The following is a 19,509-nucleotide window of genomic DNA, read 5'->3' on the forward strand; positions in this document are numbered from 1 at the left end:
TTTTAGGACTCTAAGAATCAGGTAGAGAGTGTTGAACTGTGATTAGGATTCCTCCTTGCAGCTTAAGATAAGATAAGATAAAGTTGGATAAGATAGGATAAGAGAACAAGTACAAGTGGAGTCATAGAAGACTCTGTATTGTACACCAGCATAACTAAGGGGCACCCACGTAATTATCCCAAAACCAAAGGTCAATGTCTTGATTAAACCCTATTTAAAGAAGGAAACTTATCAATCTAATGCAACGAAGTCTCCACTCACTAAAACCCGCACGTACCATGGAAAGATTGCCAGGAGTATTACTCTTCTTTCTTGCCATATTTTTCTCAACAACTCAAGCTTATGAGCCACTTAGAAACCACCATATCCATCTCCTCAGGCCGAAATCTGGGGCGGGTGGCAGCAGCGTTCCCGGTGTGTCTTGCCTGAGTTGGCGTTTGGGGGTGGAAGTTAGGAACATTATCAACTGGAAGACTGTTCCGGCACAATGTGAAAGCTACGTTGGGCACTACATGCTTGGGCACCAGTACAGGAAGGACTCAAAAGCGGTCACTGATGTGGCTTGGCTCTATGCTAAGAGCCTCAATCTTACAAAGGATGGCAAGAACGTTTGGGTCTTTGATATAGATGAGACTACACTCTCTAATCTACCGTATTATGCTCGTCATGGATTCGGGTAAGTTGCTAATTGAGTAAATATTACCAAAATCGTGATATTAATTTTCTTTCACGCAAGCAATTTCTTTAACGTTATATGATAATTCATCAAAATTTTTCTTAAGAAAATGTTAATTATGTTCAATAATTGTAATATTTGTGGATAAATTGGTCGGACTCATTGGCCGGCTTGACTTCTTTGTCCTTAACATATTCATTTGGATTATTCGCACCCTTCAAATATGAGGGAATGAAAGAGAAGGAAAAAACAAAAAAGAGAGAATTCTACTTTTTTTATTTTTAGATCGGGGATTAATATACGAAAACCCACGAGTGTACGCTGCTTAACATTGTAAATTAATTATGGAGTTCTTTATTTCTATTTTTTGGTTCGTTTATCATTTTTATACTGCATACATTCAAATTGTCAAATATTAAATTATAATACAAAATTTCAACAAAAACTTGTAGTAACCAATGATATATTATATTTATCGCCTTCATGACATTTTTCACTATTTTATTAATGTTGAAATAAACAATAATAAGGACCCTTCACGGGTTTTGCATTTTTATTTTCTATAAGGGGTACCCCAGGATTGCAAAATGCTTGTTTGACAGATAAACGAATAATGAAGTTTATATAACGCAAATCGTTTGATTAATAAAAGAATAATAGTGTATGAAACTCAGCGGAAAACAATCATACTTATATATCTTAGTACGGATTTGACTACCACTCATTTTCTCATTTCTCATAACAATTAACTGCTTAACTCACTAACGCTAGAACTTTATTAAAAAATACTGTATAAAACTCACTTATATGTTAATAATGTGACCAATAATGTGGTACCTAAGCTCTTAGTTAGTCTAACTAACGAATTTTTTTTTTATTGTGACAGGAACACGAGTGGTACACCATGTGTTTTTATATAAGTAGTGGAAAATTTTATTTTTTAAGTTATTAACTTTTTAACACACATATTCCACCATTTGTATAGTAATACGTGATGTACCACCTCGTGTGCTGGTCACACTGAAAAATCTCTTCTAACTAACAAATATATTTAAAAGATTTTATTAAATATAAAGCATGAGGATGCACATGACCCAACGCATAATAGAAAATTAAAGTAGCAATAAATCAAAGAAGTTGATCATCCAAATGGAAATTTTGCTAAAAAGCAAAACAATAATTGAGAAATCTTAGAAATACAATCTTTTTAGATAATGTAGATTATTGGCAAATCGCATTAAGAATTAATTAATGAAGAAGTTTGTTGTTGTTTGGTAGGGTTTAATAAGCACTCATAGTTTAAACAGCATTTTTGGGAATTAATATTTTCAGGACGGAGGTATACAATTCCACTTCATTCGATGAATGGGTGTTGGAAGGCACAGCCCCAGCTTTGCCCGAGAGTCTTCAGCTGTACAAGAAATTGTTGAAACTTGGAGTCAAGGTCGTGTTCATAACAGGTAGAGGAGAAGATCAGAGAAGTGTCACAACCACCAATCTCAAAAATGTCGGATATCGCACTTGGGAGAAGCTTGTCTTAAAGTAAGCATCTACCAACGACTCAACTTAATACTTGAGAATAGTGGTTCAACCCTAATTTTTTCTATTTCCGCGTTTATACATCTTGACCTACTTTAACCCTATATCAGTATATCTTGCCTATTTTTTAACTTTTCTTGGAAAAAATCAACCTAAATGTATTTGTCGTCCTCCAAATGGTCCCTAGCAAACATACATTTTTGTTGCTTTATTGCAGTTTCGAGAAGGGCTAGTGTTAGAAATCAAGCGCTCTTCTGACCCTCCTTATCCGGATTCGAGGATTCCCTACCTCATATTCTAATTCCTCCATCATAACCCTACCTATCTATTGACAAATGGTTAATAGCAAAACTACATTTTATTGTAGTGTTTTTATTGCTGTCTAAATTGAAGTAACATTTTTGGTTGCAGGGGATCAGCTTATTCTGGGAAGACATCGTACGTGTATAAATCGGCAGAGAGGGAGAAGCTTGAGAAGAGTGGATTCAGAATAATTGGGAACATAGGCGATCAATGGAGCGATATATTGGGGACAAGTGTCGGCAACCGGACCTTCAAGTTGCCTGATCCACTCTACTACATCAGTTGATCACTGGTTTTTTGCTTTTCTGCAAGTGTTGAATAACTGATTGAGGTTTAAATTGAGAAAATAAAGGGGAAAAATGTCAATGTGCTGGATAAATGGTACTATAAGTGAAATTTGACCAAATGTAAGCACTTTTTTTTTTTTCCTTTGAAGAGAAAATGTAAGCGCTTTTGGTTTACTTGATGTAAGTGAGATTGATTATATTGTTAGAAACACATTTAATTGTCACGAAGCATTTAATTGTCATGAAGCGCACTTAATTTTCTAGAAGTAATCTCAAATGGAACTTTAAAATGAACAACTGGAAAGCAAATCATGCTAAAACTAAAAAATTAGCCTACATTGAAGGATGTAAAAGAGACAAAAAAAAAAAAAAAAAAAAAAAAAGACAAATCACCAATTAATTAAACAGTTGCAATTAACCTTTACTATCCTTAGTACAAAGAAAAGTTAATTACAAAATATACCTATGAAGTAAATACAATCTTTCAATTTTTATACATTAGTGCCTAAAGTATTAAAATGTTAACATTATAAGTGACCGATGCATCTCATCGTTGACACGAATAAATTATTAATGTGCAGAGCCCATTTCTAGAATATAAACCCAATCATACCACAATGCAACTCAATTTTGGTTTGACACAAGTCGCACTCCTAAAGTAAGACCCGCTCTGATTTAAGAGCAATTCCACCCCTAAAGACTTTGCACTAGCACCCAGCTCTTTTATCCACTCAAGTAAACAGTAATAGACCCTAGTAATAGGCTAAAGCATCTCCACCCCTAACAAAAAATAGCCTAGTCAATTTTATTAAAATATTATTAATTTTTATTATAAAATAATAATTTGGTTTTTTAATTTCTGACTTCTTTTCTCTGACTCCCCTACTCCCGTCTTCTTCTTCTTATTCTTCCCACTTTTCCCACTTTTTTTCTTATCTCTGTACACCATCTTCTTCTTCTTCTTGTTCTTCCTTTTTTTCTCTTTTCTGTACACCATGCCGTCGAATCTACCCTATTCTGAACATGGACACCCACCATCCTAGACCTGCGCACACCGTAAACCCCCAAAAATCAACACCTACATATTCAAAAATTCATCGAAAATATACAAAACGGAAAAAAAATTCCAGTTGCAGGAAGATCCGAGTTAATCTATTGATCGACGACGATCTGAGTTGCAGGAAGATCACGATTTGGAAGGGGGACATGGTGTTGAATATATGGATTTATCAGGGGAAAGGGGTTGATGGGGTTCCAGGGATCAGGATGAGGTTCCAGGAGTCGGATGTGGTTCCAGATGAGAGAGACTGTAGCCATGACATTAGTAAGGCGTCAGATGAGCCGTCTCCTTCCTCTGTCAATTTTAGGTCGGCCTGTGGACTAGCTTGGGCTGGGTACCAGTCTATTCCATGGGCTGGAGTGGATTGGCTGAGTCTTAGCTTGTTTTTTCCACTAGGTGCCGGCCTCTTTTGCTTCCGGTGGAAGTGCTCTAAGGTTAAACACAGTTTAAGACTTGAGCTTCTTGTTGGACCTAAATTGAGCAAGCAAACATATTCAACCTTCTCTTCTATTGAGAGTCTCTCTCCAATTGAGAGCTATTCTCACCGCCTATGTGAGTTTACAGATTCGAAAAATCAGTCAGCTGCCAGCCCTTGCTTTGGCAAAGGTTGGTGGCAACCCCAGTTTCCTTTCGATTTCCTTTCTTAGTGTGTTTATCAGCCTAATTTTCCTCCTATTCTTCTACCAAATTTTCTCCGACTCCAAACCTCAATTCCTTCGTCATAGATCGGAAAGCCCCCAATTCCGACTTTCCTTCTACTATTCTCCGCACTATTTGTTCAATTACATGTCTCCAAACAATTCATTTTCTTCCCTTCCATTATGGCTTTCCCATCCCCTTGTTTCCTCTATCCTACATCCTTTCCCCTAATTCCATTGGATCCATCACCTTTTGACCCACATGCACTGTGTTTTGTCGAAGATCTATAGGAGGGTGTGTAGAGCTTTGGGGATCCTGGTGATGGATTGGAAGTTTTCCTTGTAATGTTTTGGAGGTCCATATTTTGCTTTGTACTTCCTTTGTGATTGGGCATTCGTTTTGTATATGTGTTAGTAAGCAATGAATGTTGCCTTTGACCAACAAAAATAAATAAAAATTGAGCAAGAAAACAAAAACAAGGATACAAGTGTGGTTTGATATTTTTCTAAAAGTGGATTGTACACCTACCATGTATGCAAATAACAAAGGCCTATATGGTAAATAAAAGAGGGATAAATTACACAAAACTACCTTAACTATAAGTCGAACCACAATTTCATACCTCATGTTTTAAAAATTACAATGTCATACCTCATCTTACGAATTTGTTGCAATGTTAGACCTCCGTTAGTTTTTCTGTTAATTTTTCTGTTCAATGCTGACGTGGCTTGAGATGGAGCCCACTTCTTGGCCCAATTGAATTAAAAAGTTTAAAATAAAATCATTTAAATATTTTTATAAAAAAATGTAACCCACCCCACAAACTCATCAACCTCGTCCTTCTTCCCTAGTCCACCGATCTTCGCCCAACCCTCCTTCCTTCACCACCAAAACCAAAACCCACTCCCCCACCGCCGCCCTCACCCGCCAATCACCACCCTCTCTCTTTGCTGCTCTTCAACCCAAATTATTCACTACTTATTATTTTACCATTTCATTCCCCAATTTTGTAATTTAGTCAAACAAATCAAATCCCGAAATTTCACAAACTGGGTGTACTCTGTTGCTACGCCCTTTTGACACCTCTGCCACCGCCACCAGCAAATCCCCGTGCATCTATCTTTTTCTTTCCCTTCTGTTTCGAACATTTGGTGGCGTGTTCGTCAATCTTTGCTCATATAATCAGGCCAACATTGTCTTGGGCAACGACACTGGGGACATCTTGGGCAACGGCAACAATCTTCCTAATCTTCCTAGACTACCAACGCCAACAACACTTAATTTATTAAATTATATATATATATATATATATATATATATATATATATTGAATTGGTTGAATAAAAATTTTCAGTAAAATCAACGAGAAACAAACTTGTTTGTCGGATTCGGGTTTAGATTCGAATTCAGAGCTACATCTTTGGCAACGACACTAGGGATTGATCGTTGTTGTAGGGCTTTGGAGATCTTGAAATCGACAGAGGTGGCTGTGCTGGAGCTAGGGTCGAAGGGACATCGGGTTCAATCGGGTTTCTGGGGTCGGGTTTTGGGTCCAGAAGAGGAGGCGGGGACTATTTGGGATTGGAGGTAAGAGAGGAGTTCGTTTTGGGTGGTGCATTGAGACTCCATTCGAGCTGGGTGGTCCAGGGAGAGAGGGTGGTGATTGGCGGGTGAAGGCGGCAGTTGGGGAGGGGCTCTGGTTTTGTTTGTGAAGGAAGGAAAGTTGGGGGAGACGGGTGGACTGGGGGAAGAAAGGTGAGAGTGGGTCCCACAGTTTTTTAGAAAATATTTTAATGATTTAATTTTTTTTTTAATATTAATTAACTTTTTAATCCAATTGGCCAAGGGAGTGGGCCCCACCTCAACCCAATTTAACAAAGAAATTAATAGAAAAAAATAAAGGAGATCTGACATTACAACAAATTCGTAAGATAAGGTATGATATTTGAATTTTTTTTTTTTGAATAAACGATATTGTTGCAATGTGCTAGCAATAATGTGATTCAAATTCATCTTCGACGAGAATCAAATCTAAGACCTCTCATTTGCAAGTGAAGAGAAATATCACTAGACCATAATACTAAGTGGCTGTAATTTTAAAACATGAGATATAAGATTGTGGTTCGACCTATAATTAAAATAGTTTTGTGTAATTACCATAAAACAGTGATTTCAATTGTTAAAGATTTGAAAATTGTAAATGACTCGATCTCTTTTTGAAAATTACATAAAGTCTTGACAAGTTAAATCACGTGGGTCTCACATGACCATGAATATAGGCCGGGCATTGTTCCGGTTGGATTGGTTTCACACAAAAATTGCGATCAAACCAATGACATTATACTAGTTTGGTTCCGTCCGTATTTAACAAAAATCCATTCAGAAATCAAATTAAGGTTCAACCGTTTGATTCGAATGGTGTGGGCGTGAATCCATTAATTTTTCTTTTGCCTTTTTTAACAATATTGTTAGCCAAAATCCAACATGTCGTCAATCTTCAAAATTTCACTAACATTAAATTCAACATTCTTATCTGGTTATCAACCAATAAAAAGACTACACACTTCTTCAACATTTTTATTTGGTTGTTAACCAGTAAGAGGATACATCTAAAATAAAAACTCAAAACTATAGCCGAACCAATTTATTATACGATTCCATTCGATTTTCAACCATTTGATTATTCTTAAGAAACACTTAATTGTACCAATGGCTTCTGAATGTTACTTCTAGTTTAATTTTGGTCTCTAAACTCTCATATTAGTTTTTTTAGTTTTCAAACTCTACAATGTGTTGTACTATTGGTCATTTTCATTAACGCCATCTTTTTTCTCTTTTTTTATTTAAATTTAGGAGTATATTAGGAACTTTATCCCACATCACTAAAAATGAAAAAAAAAATCTAATAAACCAGAATTTATTAGATTTTATTTTTTTGTGTAAGAAAATTGAATACATAACCATTTTCTCCGTAGCTTAATATGATTTGTTAGTTATTTAAGTTCAACCATAGTTCGATCTCCTTTGAAATTGCATTGCCTAATATTTACATGTTAAAGTCCAACCATTTTCATTTTGTATTTTTATAGTTCAAATTTCATTTGTTTGAAGTTTTAGATATTAACTAGATAGTGATATCCGTGCGTTGTTGCGGGATTATAAATTAGATGGATAATTATATTTTTAACATTGCAGTATATAAATTTTAATTAATAACTGTGTGCAAAGAAGCAACTTGTCATGATATAGTGAATATTTGCTAAACTATGCCATGAGATCGTCTTACGGGGGATGAAAAGAAATTTATGCAAACAATTAGAAATCATATAGCTGTAAATGCCAAGTCATGTGATGGTTAAAAATTATGTAAATTGTTTTATGTATCAAGAAATGAAAAGCATATGTAAAGTGAATAGTTACTTGAGCTGAGAGTTTAGATAATGATTTTAAGAGTGGCAAAAGTTTTGTTGGATTGTGCTGGTTGCAAAACATGTCTTCTTTTTGCACACAGAGAAGTTTCAAATGTATGTTAAGATTATTAGGCTAATTCAAATTTATAACATTTGAGGCAGAAAATTAGAAATTGAAATAGATATTCACTTGTTAACACTCGAAAAACTGCAAGCCAGTGGCTCCAAGATAAAAAAAAACTACATAAACCCAAATCAACTAAGTTCCAAAACAACTAAATATGCAAACAACATAATAGTTTGTGTAGTGATCTAGTTTTTTATTTTGTAATTAAATTTAATCTCAAATTTTGGCCCAACAATGGAACCATCAGAGATTGTGCAACAATAGTTTAGTAAACACCATAAGAGAATGGGGATAAATTGAATACTAATACATACACATCTATCTGTATAGTAAAACTAAAAGAAACTAAATGTGACGACTCGTCCCAAAGTATTATATATATTTCCTCCCTTAAGGTGTAAAGTGACAATATTGCCCTCGTTGGCTTAGTGACGTGGATGTACATATACAGTTTTAAATCAATTTTCTCGCTAACGTAATTAAATCGTACTTGACATCACGAGCGCGTTGACGCGAGTTAGGGCTGAATAATGGGTAGGATTATATTTTAGGGTTGACTATACTTTGTCCACTAATCACCTTAACTCCTACTTTATGGGGCCCAATCAGACTTTGGGTTTGTTTTATTTTTCTTTTGGGCCAACTGAAACCTAACTCTCTCCTTCTTTCTCATGGCAACCCAATCAGAGCTTATTATCATTTTCTTCGGGCCAATCCCGTACACACACACACACACGTACGTATACCCTTACCCTCTCACCTCTTCTCGATCATTCTTATTTGTCTGTACACCCAAGAGCACACCCACACTCAAACTATACCAAAACTTCACGGATCGAACTTGAGATTTCCACTTTCACACTTATCTCGAGCTTTAGAATCTCATGATACCATTCGTTAGATGAGTTGACATGTTTTAACTCGAGGAGCCATAACCTCCGTCGAGGTGTCTTTTTGCTCCGACGTGATCGTGACCTTTTCCCAAGATTTTAAGGCTCAAGGAGGTTCCTAATCGACTCTATAGGGACCTTAGGCTAGTTTTGGAGTAGTTGGATGTCGGGACACGCAAGTTCAAAGGATTCCAGTTGTGGTCGGTTTTTCCGACCTTTTTTCGTTGGGTTTTGGACTCTTAATAGGTACGATCGTGTTCTACTCTTCAAGACCTTCAAATCCATATAAATTTCATAGATTTTGGTTGAGAATTGAAATAGATATTAAGTTTTAAATTTTTTCCAAAAACCGGCAAGTACAGACAGTGATGCATGGTGGTTCCGGTGAAGTCCACAAGAGAAGAATGAGAATATTCCGTTAACTGTAACGGAATATTCTAACGGCGTCAAGTAACACCGTTAGTCTTTAACGGAATATTCTGCTATTTTAACAAATATTCCTTAACGCTATTAGGGATTCCTTCAGTGTGCCAGGTATGTGCTTGCGTGTGGCCGTGCCTTGGTCGGGGCGTGAGGTGCTTGTGACTTCAAAAAAATTTCTAAAAATATGGGGGTGTTCGTGTTGTCGAGTAGATCATGTTGGTATATTCAAACACCCCATTTGAGTAACGTATGAGGAATGAATCCTAGGTTTTGTTCATGTGCTATCGAATTAAAGTTAATTAGTTATTTTGCATATAGGTGAGACGTACCTTGAAGACGAGCGTGGACAAGCAAAGCTAGGGGGCTATGATCCTGCTACCTATCAGTGAGTGGGCATTTGCTTTATATATATATGTTATGGTTTCCAGAACGTTTTTCTTAAATGATGTATGCCTTGAATGCCATGTCGTAAATGAGTTGCATTTTGAGTATTGCATTGTTATACCTGCGAATTAAATTGTGTGATGCTACATAGACTCATGTAAGCTTCAGGTGAGTATGATGTGATTGAATGGATTGTATTACATTGGTATGCATATATTTATTTAGAGCTCATCAGGGCTGTACCCGGGTATATGCTCCCTCTTGGGCTAGGGCCAACCTTCACATGATCGTTCACCTCCCACACCGCATGCTCACCTTGGATTCAAGTTTGGTGCCAACATGTCGTACATACCACAATAAGTGGTTCCGACTTGTAGATGACCCGCAATTTATCGCACAGCCTTCACGTGATCGTAGCACTTAAGCGTACATATTTATACCCAGCCTGTTGTACAGGTCACATAGGTAATCTCCAACTCATGTGCTAGCCTTGGCTAATGAGCTATAGTTCCAGTTATGCAGGTCACATTAGGTGACTCTAGCTGGCATGTTATTTTATATTGATTCTACACATGGCTTACATGATTTAGAGCTGAAATGTTATGACATGGCGTATTTTGGGTTTCACTGCCCTTGTGCATTGTTATATATATATATATATATTCAGTATTATTCTCTGGAAACTATACGGGTTTTACAGTGATGGGTTACTATGTTCAGAAAAGATAAATGCGTTTCAAACGCTTTGTTTTTGCCCACTCATCCTTCTGTTTTGCACCCCTCCAGGTTCTAGGTAGTTGATCATCTTTGGTGGCTCATGAGGACTTCCCGGCGGTTCTAACATTTCCATAAATAACTGTGGGGATTTTCTCCCTGGTTTGTATAATTAGTACTTGTTCAGTTTGACTGCACTTGTGATACCTATACTCTAAAATGTTTGTAGCTTGACTGGGTTACTTCCTCACACTTAGTATTATCTTTAGTATAGCTAAGTTTTAGTTGGTTTTTATTTATTCGCATTTTCTTATTATCGTATGCACTTCTCTTGCACACTTGGCTATATCACCCTTACATGACGGCCAACACGTCTCAACTTTGGTCGGGGTGTGTCACTAAACATGTAACATAATTTCTTACATACGTAAAGAAATTAAACCCTAATATCTTAGTAGAAAACAATTTCTTACGTGTTTCAATATATCCAGAAAATGGTTCTTACATGTTTCAATATATCTAGAAAAATGATTTTTTTTCCTTACAAATATGACATGGACACCTGCAACTCCCCTATAGAAATAAAAAAACAACTTGAAAAATTAAAGGGAAATGATTAGACCCAATACTCTCTGATGAATTCCAGCAAATTGAATTGGGGTTCAGATAAATTGGCAGGAATAAAAATAATACCTTCAAATACATGAACAAAAGATATTAGAACAACAAAAAAATCATGAGAATTCAACTTCGCATTAAACTTTGGATCCCAAAACAAAATGAATTATCCCTTCTCTATTTCATTAGCTAGCCACCACTCTCAAAATTCCTCAATCCCTTATATCTCACAAAGATGAACACATGCATGTCCATTTCAGCTCTTAAAACCGAAAGTGATGTTAGGGTTTCTTAGTTTCTTAACCAAATCCACCAATTTGAATCAAATCTCTGCAACACATATGTGCAGCTATCAATGGTTCTTCTTTCGCGTCTTCTTTAGAAGAATAAAACCAACTGTACAAAGGGTAAAATTGCTCCTCAATACCATTTGGCATTTGCATCCAAAATATTGAAGAAACGAACTTAATGATTATGCAATGCAAGTGTGATATGGTTGACTGGTGCTTGATGTGAAGGACATTCAACCATGTTTTAAGATGCAATTTGGACCAAGAAATGAGAATGACGAATAGATGCTATGATGAGCGAGATTATATAACTGCTGAAATTTTGGATTGAAGGAAATATAGTACTTACATAGAGAAAAAGGTTCACCTTGAACACTCCATGTGCAGTGAATGAGAAACTCACTAAGAAAGTTCCAAAGAAAAGATTAAATGGCATGAACTCAATGCTTTTTGTTTTGATAACCAAATTCTAAAAAAAAAAAAAAATGGCATGAGTGAGAACAAATTCAACCATCTAAGAACAATCTAAATGAGGATCATTCGACACGAAGTTATGATGACAATCAATGGCAAACATACATGAAAATTAGTGAAGCAGTACTCAAGTATCCAACGAATAATTACCTCCCATGGTAGTCCAAAAACTTAGGCTGACAATGACAATGGACACCAATAGAACAAAAACTGCAATTAATTAACAATGTCAACATCCTTATCTGCAATAAACATTTTAAAGAACAACAAATAGTCAATAATGCAGAGTTGTAAAAGGTACCTTAATAAGAAGAGATGCATGTAGATTACCTTAAGAGCTCTTTTAGAGTAAGAAATGAAAATGCTCAAGTAGGCTAATTGGAAAGCAGTCCAACTGAATTGATTGTAGTCCTAGTATAATGCTACTCTTCACTATAGGCATTCCATACTAGCAACATATCAAGCAATTCAAAAGTCCATATATGCAAGGCATTCAACAAAATTATTTTGTTGACTTGTCCATGACAAATTTGTTAAATGTTCACCTGGAATTAGAACATCAAAGATTCAACAATCAGCATGGAAGTGAAAAATATTGAATATTAATTCAGTCCAGGAACTAAAAATTTCATAAATGGCTCTTAAATATTGAACCCTAAAAATTCAAACATCAAAGATAACATATCTGAACAATGAAAGATCAAGTCAATTACGCACTCGAGGTTACTACAACATGACGCACAACCACTTTGCATCACTCATAGAGAAATACAAAATTTTAACAAAACCCCATTAGTCAAAATTGAAAATTTCATAAAAATCAAGAAAGAAACACAAATTTACTGATAAAATTCAAGAATTTTAGTCAATTACAAAACACAAAAATCCAAATTTCATAAGAAAATCAAGAAAAAAATAATTAAAATTACTGGTAGAAATCAATAATTGTTTTTTTTTTCTTTTCTAAATATACCTTGTGAGAATTGCAGCACAACTTTGTGAGATAAAAAGGAGGCAACTTCGGAATCAGAAGTATCAACTTTGGCCATGACGAACTAATCCTTAGAACTTCAGAAACCCAAATAAAAAAAAATCAAATTTTCATTCTAGAGAAGTAAAATTATAGCAGAAATCAATTATATGTATCTACATAACTGTATACATAGATATACCTGTAGAAGAAACAAAGCAGATGATCGACTAAGAGGAGAAAGGTTGGTTTGAAGCTGTTATGAAAAAATTCATCAATGGGATCAAACTACCTTTCTAAAAATGAAACAGTCCTTACAAAATTCAAGGCTCGAAAATAAAATAAAATACAAATTCAAAAGAACTAAAAAATCCAACATTTCTTAAAAAAACTATTCAGTAAAGGACCCAAAAATCATGCCGTCAAACAAATATGAGAAAAAAAAAGAAGAAATAAGTTAAAGCTAAAAATTACTTACCCACAAACCCAAACCACATCCCTAAACATTACGCATCGCAAAACCCTAGAAATCACCAAAATTGAAAACCTGCGCCACTGGGATCGTTCACACGGTGAGGAACTCCAATCACTCTCACCGATATTCACACCAATCATGACTTTTATCTTTCATTGGAAAAAAAGATCAATATCATTAGTGTATTGTGTTATAGATATCCTCTACAGTTAAAAAGTGCATAAACTATAACTAACTAATCATCAGATAAAACTGATTGAAATATGATTTTGAAGGAAGATAATAGGCATATTTTGGAGAACAAAGAGCTCCTAATTGGCAAACTAAATTATTTTATTATGATATTTTTGGTTGGTTAAATGCTAACATGTATGTAGTAGAATTAGCTACTTCAGCATTCTAGACCATATAGATTGAACGGAAGAAAGAGAGAAATAGAGAATTGCAAATAAAATTCTAGAGAGGGTGAAAGGACTCACTCTGAATTCAAAGCCGTTTGAAGAATTTTCTTCAAATCGGGACAGGATTTGTGTCAGGTCGTCATCGCTGACAAAGAGAGTACGAAATCTTCGATATTGAGACCTTACAAAATCTTGGCGTCGGGGACGTCATTGACAGAGTGCATCTCGACCTCGAATTGGAGCTAGTGACCACTAGAGAGTTCGATGTTCTATTTGGCCAAGAATTTGGAGCTTCAGAGAGAAAGATATGCAGGAAAGTTAAAGTAGATGGAGTTGACGAAGGGTAGCTAAATTAGAGTTGAACGATAATAGCAAATGGAGAACGAGGGGTTTCTAGGAGAGAGATTTCTAGTGATCGTGCTTTCTGGAAGCGACTGGAGATCGAAGAGCCTTTTCGTCCCCCTTCCCTCTCCAAGATGGCCAACACGTGCACAATAGGCGAATACTGCTTTGTTGGTTTACTCTTAATGAACAATGTTTTTGTGTTGGGGTTTAGTATAGGTATAATTTATAAATTTTCATTTGTTAGCGTCTTCTATTGTTTTTTTTGAAGATATAAGTTGAAGTTCCTATTATACCTCTAGATTTAATGGGAAAAAGATAGCGTTAGAGAAAAAGACCAATGATGCAATGCAACACATTATTAAGTTTAAGGGCTAAAAAAACTAATTTGAGAGTCTAGAAACTAAAATTAAACTCGAAGTAAAATTTATGACTATTGTTACAATTAAGCTCCTAAAAAAATAATAATAAACCAGTCAGCGTGATTCGGTTCAGCCGGGTTGGTCCATACCAAATTGATGGACGGCCCCACTCTATGCAGTGGCAGGACGTTTAAGGCACTCAACCGATCACGTTCTTATCCAACGCCTGAAAAGAGATCACCGACCCAACACCAACGTGGTTATGTTTATACCAAGATTTAGTGGGCCCCACCAAAGTTCCCCCTCCTCATCTCTTTCAAGTTTCAAGTTTCAGGCCAACTCCGTGTGTGTTATGTTATATATACCTCCCTCCTTCAAACCAGGAGTAGGAGCGCAGAAGAAAATTCGCAAAATTTTACAAGATCAAAGTTAATTCGAGGAATTTCGACGATCACGATTGAATCAGAAAATGTCGTGGCAGGCGTACGTCGACGATCACTTGATGTGCGACATCGACGGCCACCATCTGACAGCCGCGGCCATCCTCGGCCACGACGGTAGTGTGTGGGCCCAGAGCTCCACCTTCCCCAAGGTTCTCTCTCATTCTTCAACTTTCTCTCTTTCCGATTACTCTTCATTGTCATTTTATTATTTGATCTGTGCTCTGTTTGTTTCCTCGGAAAACTTCAATTTTCTCGGAAATTGAAGTAATTGGATTGCAGATGCGGGACTTGTGAACCTAATGGATACTGATTTCAACATTTCAATTCAGATTCTGATAGGAATCGATTTTTGTTTTTTTTTGTTTTCTTAGTGATGATCGGTAGGGTTTGTGAATTGTGATTGATATTTTCTGTTTGGTTGCTGAGAAAATGTTATCCGTTGTGGTAGTTAGTGAGTGACGGAGACTAATATTGGTTTGCTTATTTTATTATTTATGTGCAGTTTAAGCCGGAAGAGATTACGGCGATAATGAAAGATTTTGATGAGCCAGGGTCTCTTGCCCCAACTGGATTACACCTTGGTGGGACAAAGTACATGGTTATTCAGGGCGAGGGTGGAGCTGTGATTCGTGGCAAGAAGGTTTGTTTATTTTGCTCTTCTCCTTCATCATGCACTAATTGGTCATTGATGTCATTGCTTTGAATTCTTTTGGTGTAATTCGGGTTAGGTGTGTGTGTTTCGAATGAAAACAATGTTTTCGAGAAAATTCCTTTTCGAAAGTGTTTTTCTTGATTAGGGTTTCAGTCCATGACTAACACAATGTCTGCAAAAGGTTTTAGGTCTTTGTTTCCTAATAGTAATAATGATAATGAACAAGTAAACAATTTTGGGCAGAAATGAAATGACTAAGAAAATGCTCGTGTGTATATTATCCAATATAACTTCTTAAAAATATGACATCCTTGATCAATCAAGGCCTTAGAAGATAGCAATTGTGCATGAGACGAGAGTATATTGTTCGGTTTCTAATGGAACATTTACTAAATTATTCGCGATATAAGTAGAAGAATTTACATGAAAAACCCTACATTTTCAAGAATTCGCTTCTTTAGATTAGGCTTGCATTTCTCAAATGACAAGTGAAAAAGAAATGGGGTCATTTTATGTTCATGTGATGGATCTGGCGGTGAATTGTAAAGGAATTAATTCACTCATGAACAGCTTACTGTTTTTTTGCTCAATCCCATGGCTTCTTAATCTTCACATGTGAGCTTTTAGGCAGAGTAAAAAAAAAAAAAAAAAAAAAAAAAAAAAAAAAAAAAAAACCCCCAAACTCTAGCGTCATGGGTCTCAATTTGTGTATTTTAGATTATACAATTACATATCAAAAATCATGTTATAGATACTCGATGATATTTTTATATTATAATTGTTCCCCAAATGAGCCTAATTCTCAGGCTGGTTTGAGTTTGGATCTAGACTCCTGTAAAAGTAGTGGCTGAGCTTGAGTTTGCTAGCAGGCAAGACTCAATTTATGTTCTAATAATAGCCATTTGTAATTGAAGATGTGGACGGTTTATTTGATAGTTTATGAAAGAAAGGTTTTTTCTGGTCATTATTTGAGAATAGAGGATTATTAGCCTAAATTGCTCATAAGGGTTTGCAATGAAAGCTGTAAAGCAGTATACGTGCGCCCGTGTCATAAGTAGTGGTCCTCATGGTTGTTTCAGCTTTTTGACTTATAAAATTGTTCACCACCGATTCCATCTGTTGAAGTTTCTTCATGTTGCAGTCAATATTCTGCCTTCTCATCTGTTGCTAATTTTAGAGCTTTAGATAATGGTATGTCCTTAAAAGAATAATAATAGAGCTTCAAGAGTCCCACAGGTGGACCGCTTAAATATTCCTCTTTTGTGTATTCAGATTTCCTTTTGGGTTCTTTGTTATAAATTTTAATTAGTCCCTCTCGATAATAGTCTCACATAGCTAAAGTACGCAACCACATGGTTGTCTAATTGCATATGATTTATCTGCTGTAAAGTTTAGTACCAAACTCTTCCCAACAAGAGGATGCCCCTCATGATTATGGGGTCCATAACTTTGCGGAAGGAGCTACGTACACTTGCAACCACCGAAGCTAATTTAAACCGAATTGCCTTTTTCATGTGCCTTTATGATGTATTTCTTGCTGTCTATGCAAATTGTGTCTGGTCTATGTGTTAATGACATGCTGGATTTGATTTCCTCTGCAGGGCTCTGGTGGCGTAACTGTGAAGAAAACCGGCCAAGCTCTGGTTTTCGGTATATACGAGGAGCCCTTGACTCCAGGACAATGTAATATGATTGTGGAGAGGTTGGGAGACTACCTGATTGATCAAGGCCTATAACTCATATCACCGTCATGATTTTCATACACTGAAGTTGTCTTTTTCGACTTGCATATACTTGCTGGTTATATGGTTTGAACTGGCACTGTTGGTGGTGTTACTGAAAATAACCGTGCGCAGACGGATGCATTGCCTTTTGGTGTTCAAGGATTTGTTCATTTCCCCGATTTTTCGTGTGTTTCTGAATGTGTGTATTTATTCGCTCAGCTCATTGTTTGCTCCTAAGTTCTGAGTATCCTTGGATTTCACCTTATTACGATGTGGTAAAAATTATTTGTTCAATTCCGAAGAAGAAATGTTGTTGTATAATATATCGATGGCTGAAAATCTAGTGTATTACAACACTGTAAACCGTAACCAACTATTGGGTGGAAGTTGGACAAAAACGAGCCTTCCATGGCTGGAGAATAACTTGTCAATGCCGAACTCCTCTTGGCAGGCCCAGTGCTCCAAGTGCTCGACAAACGGCCGCAATGAATTTATACGGTAGTTGATCTATATGTTTGATCTATGTCATGCATTGCCGAGTCTAATAGGGTAAGTTTGTAACTAAACACGGTTTTAAAGTGATTGGTTGTATGAACGGTTGAGTTTGGTCCTGAACTCACAGGGCGCACCTTATCCACCATGGGAAGGTAGCAAATAACAAATAAGAGAAAAGAAAAAAAAAATTAAAGCTAGTTTATGGTAAAACTACTACTTTCATTATGATTCGGATTGGTCGTAAATAACAATCAGTATAGCTTATCCAATTAAGATTTTGATGAATTTTAAAAGATTTTAGAAATATAGGAGTATTGAAATAAGATTTTAAATGAATCTGCCAAACTCTAGTGGTATTCAATCTTGATTTCAAAAAGCATGTCCAAATCTGGTGGTATTCAATCTCGAATTTTTTAAAATGTTTCAGAATCTGGTTGTATTCAAAATTCAATGAATTTGTAGGAATTTAGGAGTTGAAGGGTTCTGGTGGATTCTAGAGTGGAAAATATAAATACCAAAAGCCCTCACAAATCATGCCTTTACCCTTAAGATTTCTTCGTGATTCCTCCCTCTACAGAATATGAGCATACCTGGATATGAACGAAATCTTCTTCTAAGCAAACATGTAAAGGTAACACGCCAAGAAATTTACAAAATTCTTTTTCAATTTTTTTGTCTTCTCTATATGGCCAAATCTTTATCTCATTTCTCTTTAAGAAAGACAACCAGTAATCAACAATTTTCTTGTCTTCTCATGGTCAATTTTGTTTATTATTTGTTTTAGGGAACCTTGAAATCTCGATTCAACTTAATTGAATTCTAAGCATCAATTTCTTTGGGTGTTCTTTTTTTTTTTTTTTTTTTGTTCAATTTCCTTTCTTGATCTTGATATCTCATAATCACCCCATATATGTTGTACTTGCCAACACCACTCCCCTTCATCACCGTAGAAATCTTCTTTTTTTGGTATCCTCGTTGTGACTTTTGGCATCTTCTGTGAATGCTATAAAGCATAACAAAATTCATATAAAATTCCTTTTAAATCCACGTGATGTCTATGTGAATCCAATAAAATTCATGAGTCTATATGAATCTATTAAAATTCATAGACTCCATACGAGTCATAATTTCATTAGAATTCATCAAATTCTCAATTGAATACTATCACCTCTAAAGTTGACTACTTCTCCCAAGTTCTTAAAATATGATATTGATGGGACGTTGAAGGTACAAAATATGGGTAAAGGGGGAGGGAGGTAATGGTTGGGTAGGCCACGGCTGCAAGGAAGTACTAATTGTGAATTGATGTGAGAAGGTTCGTTTGCCCATCAAGTCGAATCTATAATTCTTCTATACTATATATCAAAATAAAAATGGCTTTTGGCATCATAGAATGTTACTCATTGTCTTCATACGGAAATCTTACAAGGATTTAATTTCTCACGTGCACACACAACACACGAATGTGAACTCATCATTAGTACAAATATAAACTTGTTGAGGGCAGCTGTAGGAAATTGTCGAGTAGTGTTGAAGACTATCAAATATAGGGATCAAATACAAATATACATAGAGATCTAAAGCTGTTGAGATCATCAGCAACTCATGATCTCATGCTGGCTACACCACTAAACACACCCCATGTTAATGTGAGATAACCATACACCCCAATAATCATTTTCTTCAAGCTCTCAATATTACACTACTCTCACCCTCCATTGTAAAATAATCTAAACCATAACCACTAAATGTAAACAATGCCACCCCAACTATAATTTTCAGAGAAAACAAGAAGGGGGTTATACTTAGGG

The 19,509-nt window shown here is 35.9% G+C and overlaps 2 protein-coding genes and 1 pseudogene across 2 annotated transcripts; 2 read left to right on the top strand and 1 right to left on the bottom strand.

The window, feature by feature from the left end:
- Window positions 1–239: 239 nt before the first annotated feature.
- Window positions 240–3,027, top strand: LOC137739289 (acid phosphatase 1-like). The gene is made up of 3 exons (XM_068478840.1): window positions 240–676; window positions 2,009–2,218; window positions 2,627–3,027. The coding sequence occupies exons 1-3, from the start codon at window positions 240–242 to the stop codon at window positions 2,802–2,804; spliced, it is 825 nt and encodes a 274-aa protein (XP_068334941.1). The 3' UTR covers window positions 2,805–3,027.
- An 8,369-nt stretch (window positions 3,028–11,396) lies between these two features.
- On the bottom strand, window positions 11,397–12,883 carry LOC137740599 (bidirectional sugar transporter SWEET2a-like; annotated as a pseudogene).
- Window positions 12,884–14,739: 1,856 nt separating this feature from the next.
- LOC137739255 (profilin) lies at window positions 14,740–17,526 on the top strand. The gene is made up of 3 exons (XM_068478811.1): window positions 14,740–14,976; window positions 15,330–15,467; window positions 17,081–17,526. The coding sequence occupies exons 1-3, from the start codon at window positions 14,854–14,856 to the stop codon at window positions 17,213–17,215; spliced, it is 396 nt and encodes a 131-aa protein (XP_068334912.1). The 5' UTR covers window positions 14,740–14,853; the 3' UTR covers window positions 17,216–17,526.
- Window positions 17,527–19,509: the final 1,983 nt, after the last annotated feature.

The sequence above is a fragment of the Pyrus communis genome, chromosome 7 (genome assembly GCF_963583255.1).
Source record: "Pyrus communis chromosome 7, drPyrComm1.1, whole genome shotgun sequence".
In the NCBI taxonomy this organism is placed as follows: domain Eukaryota; kingdom Viridiplantae; phylum Streptophyta; class Magnoliopsida; order Rosales; family Rosaceae; genus Pyrus; species Pyrus communis.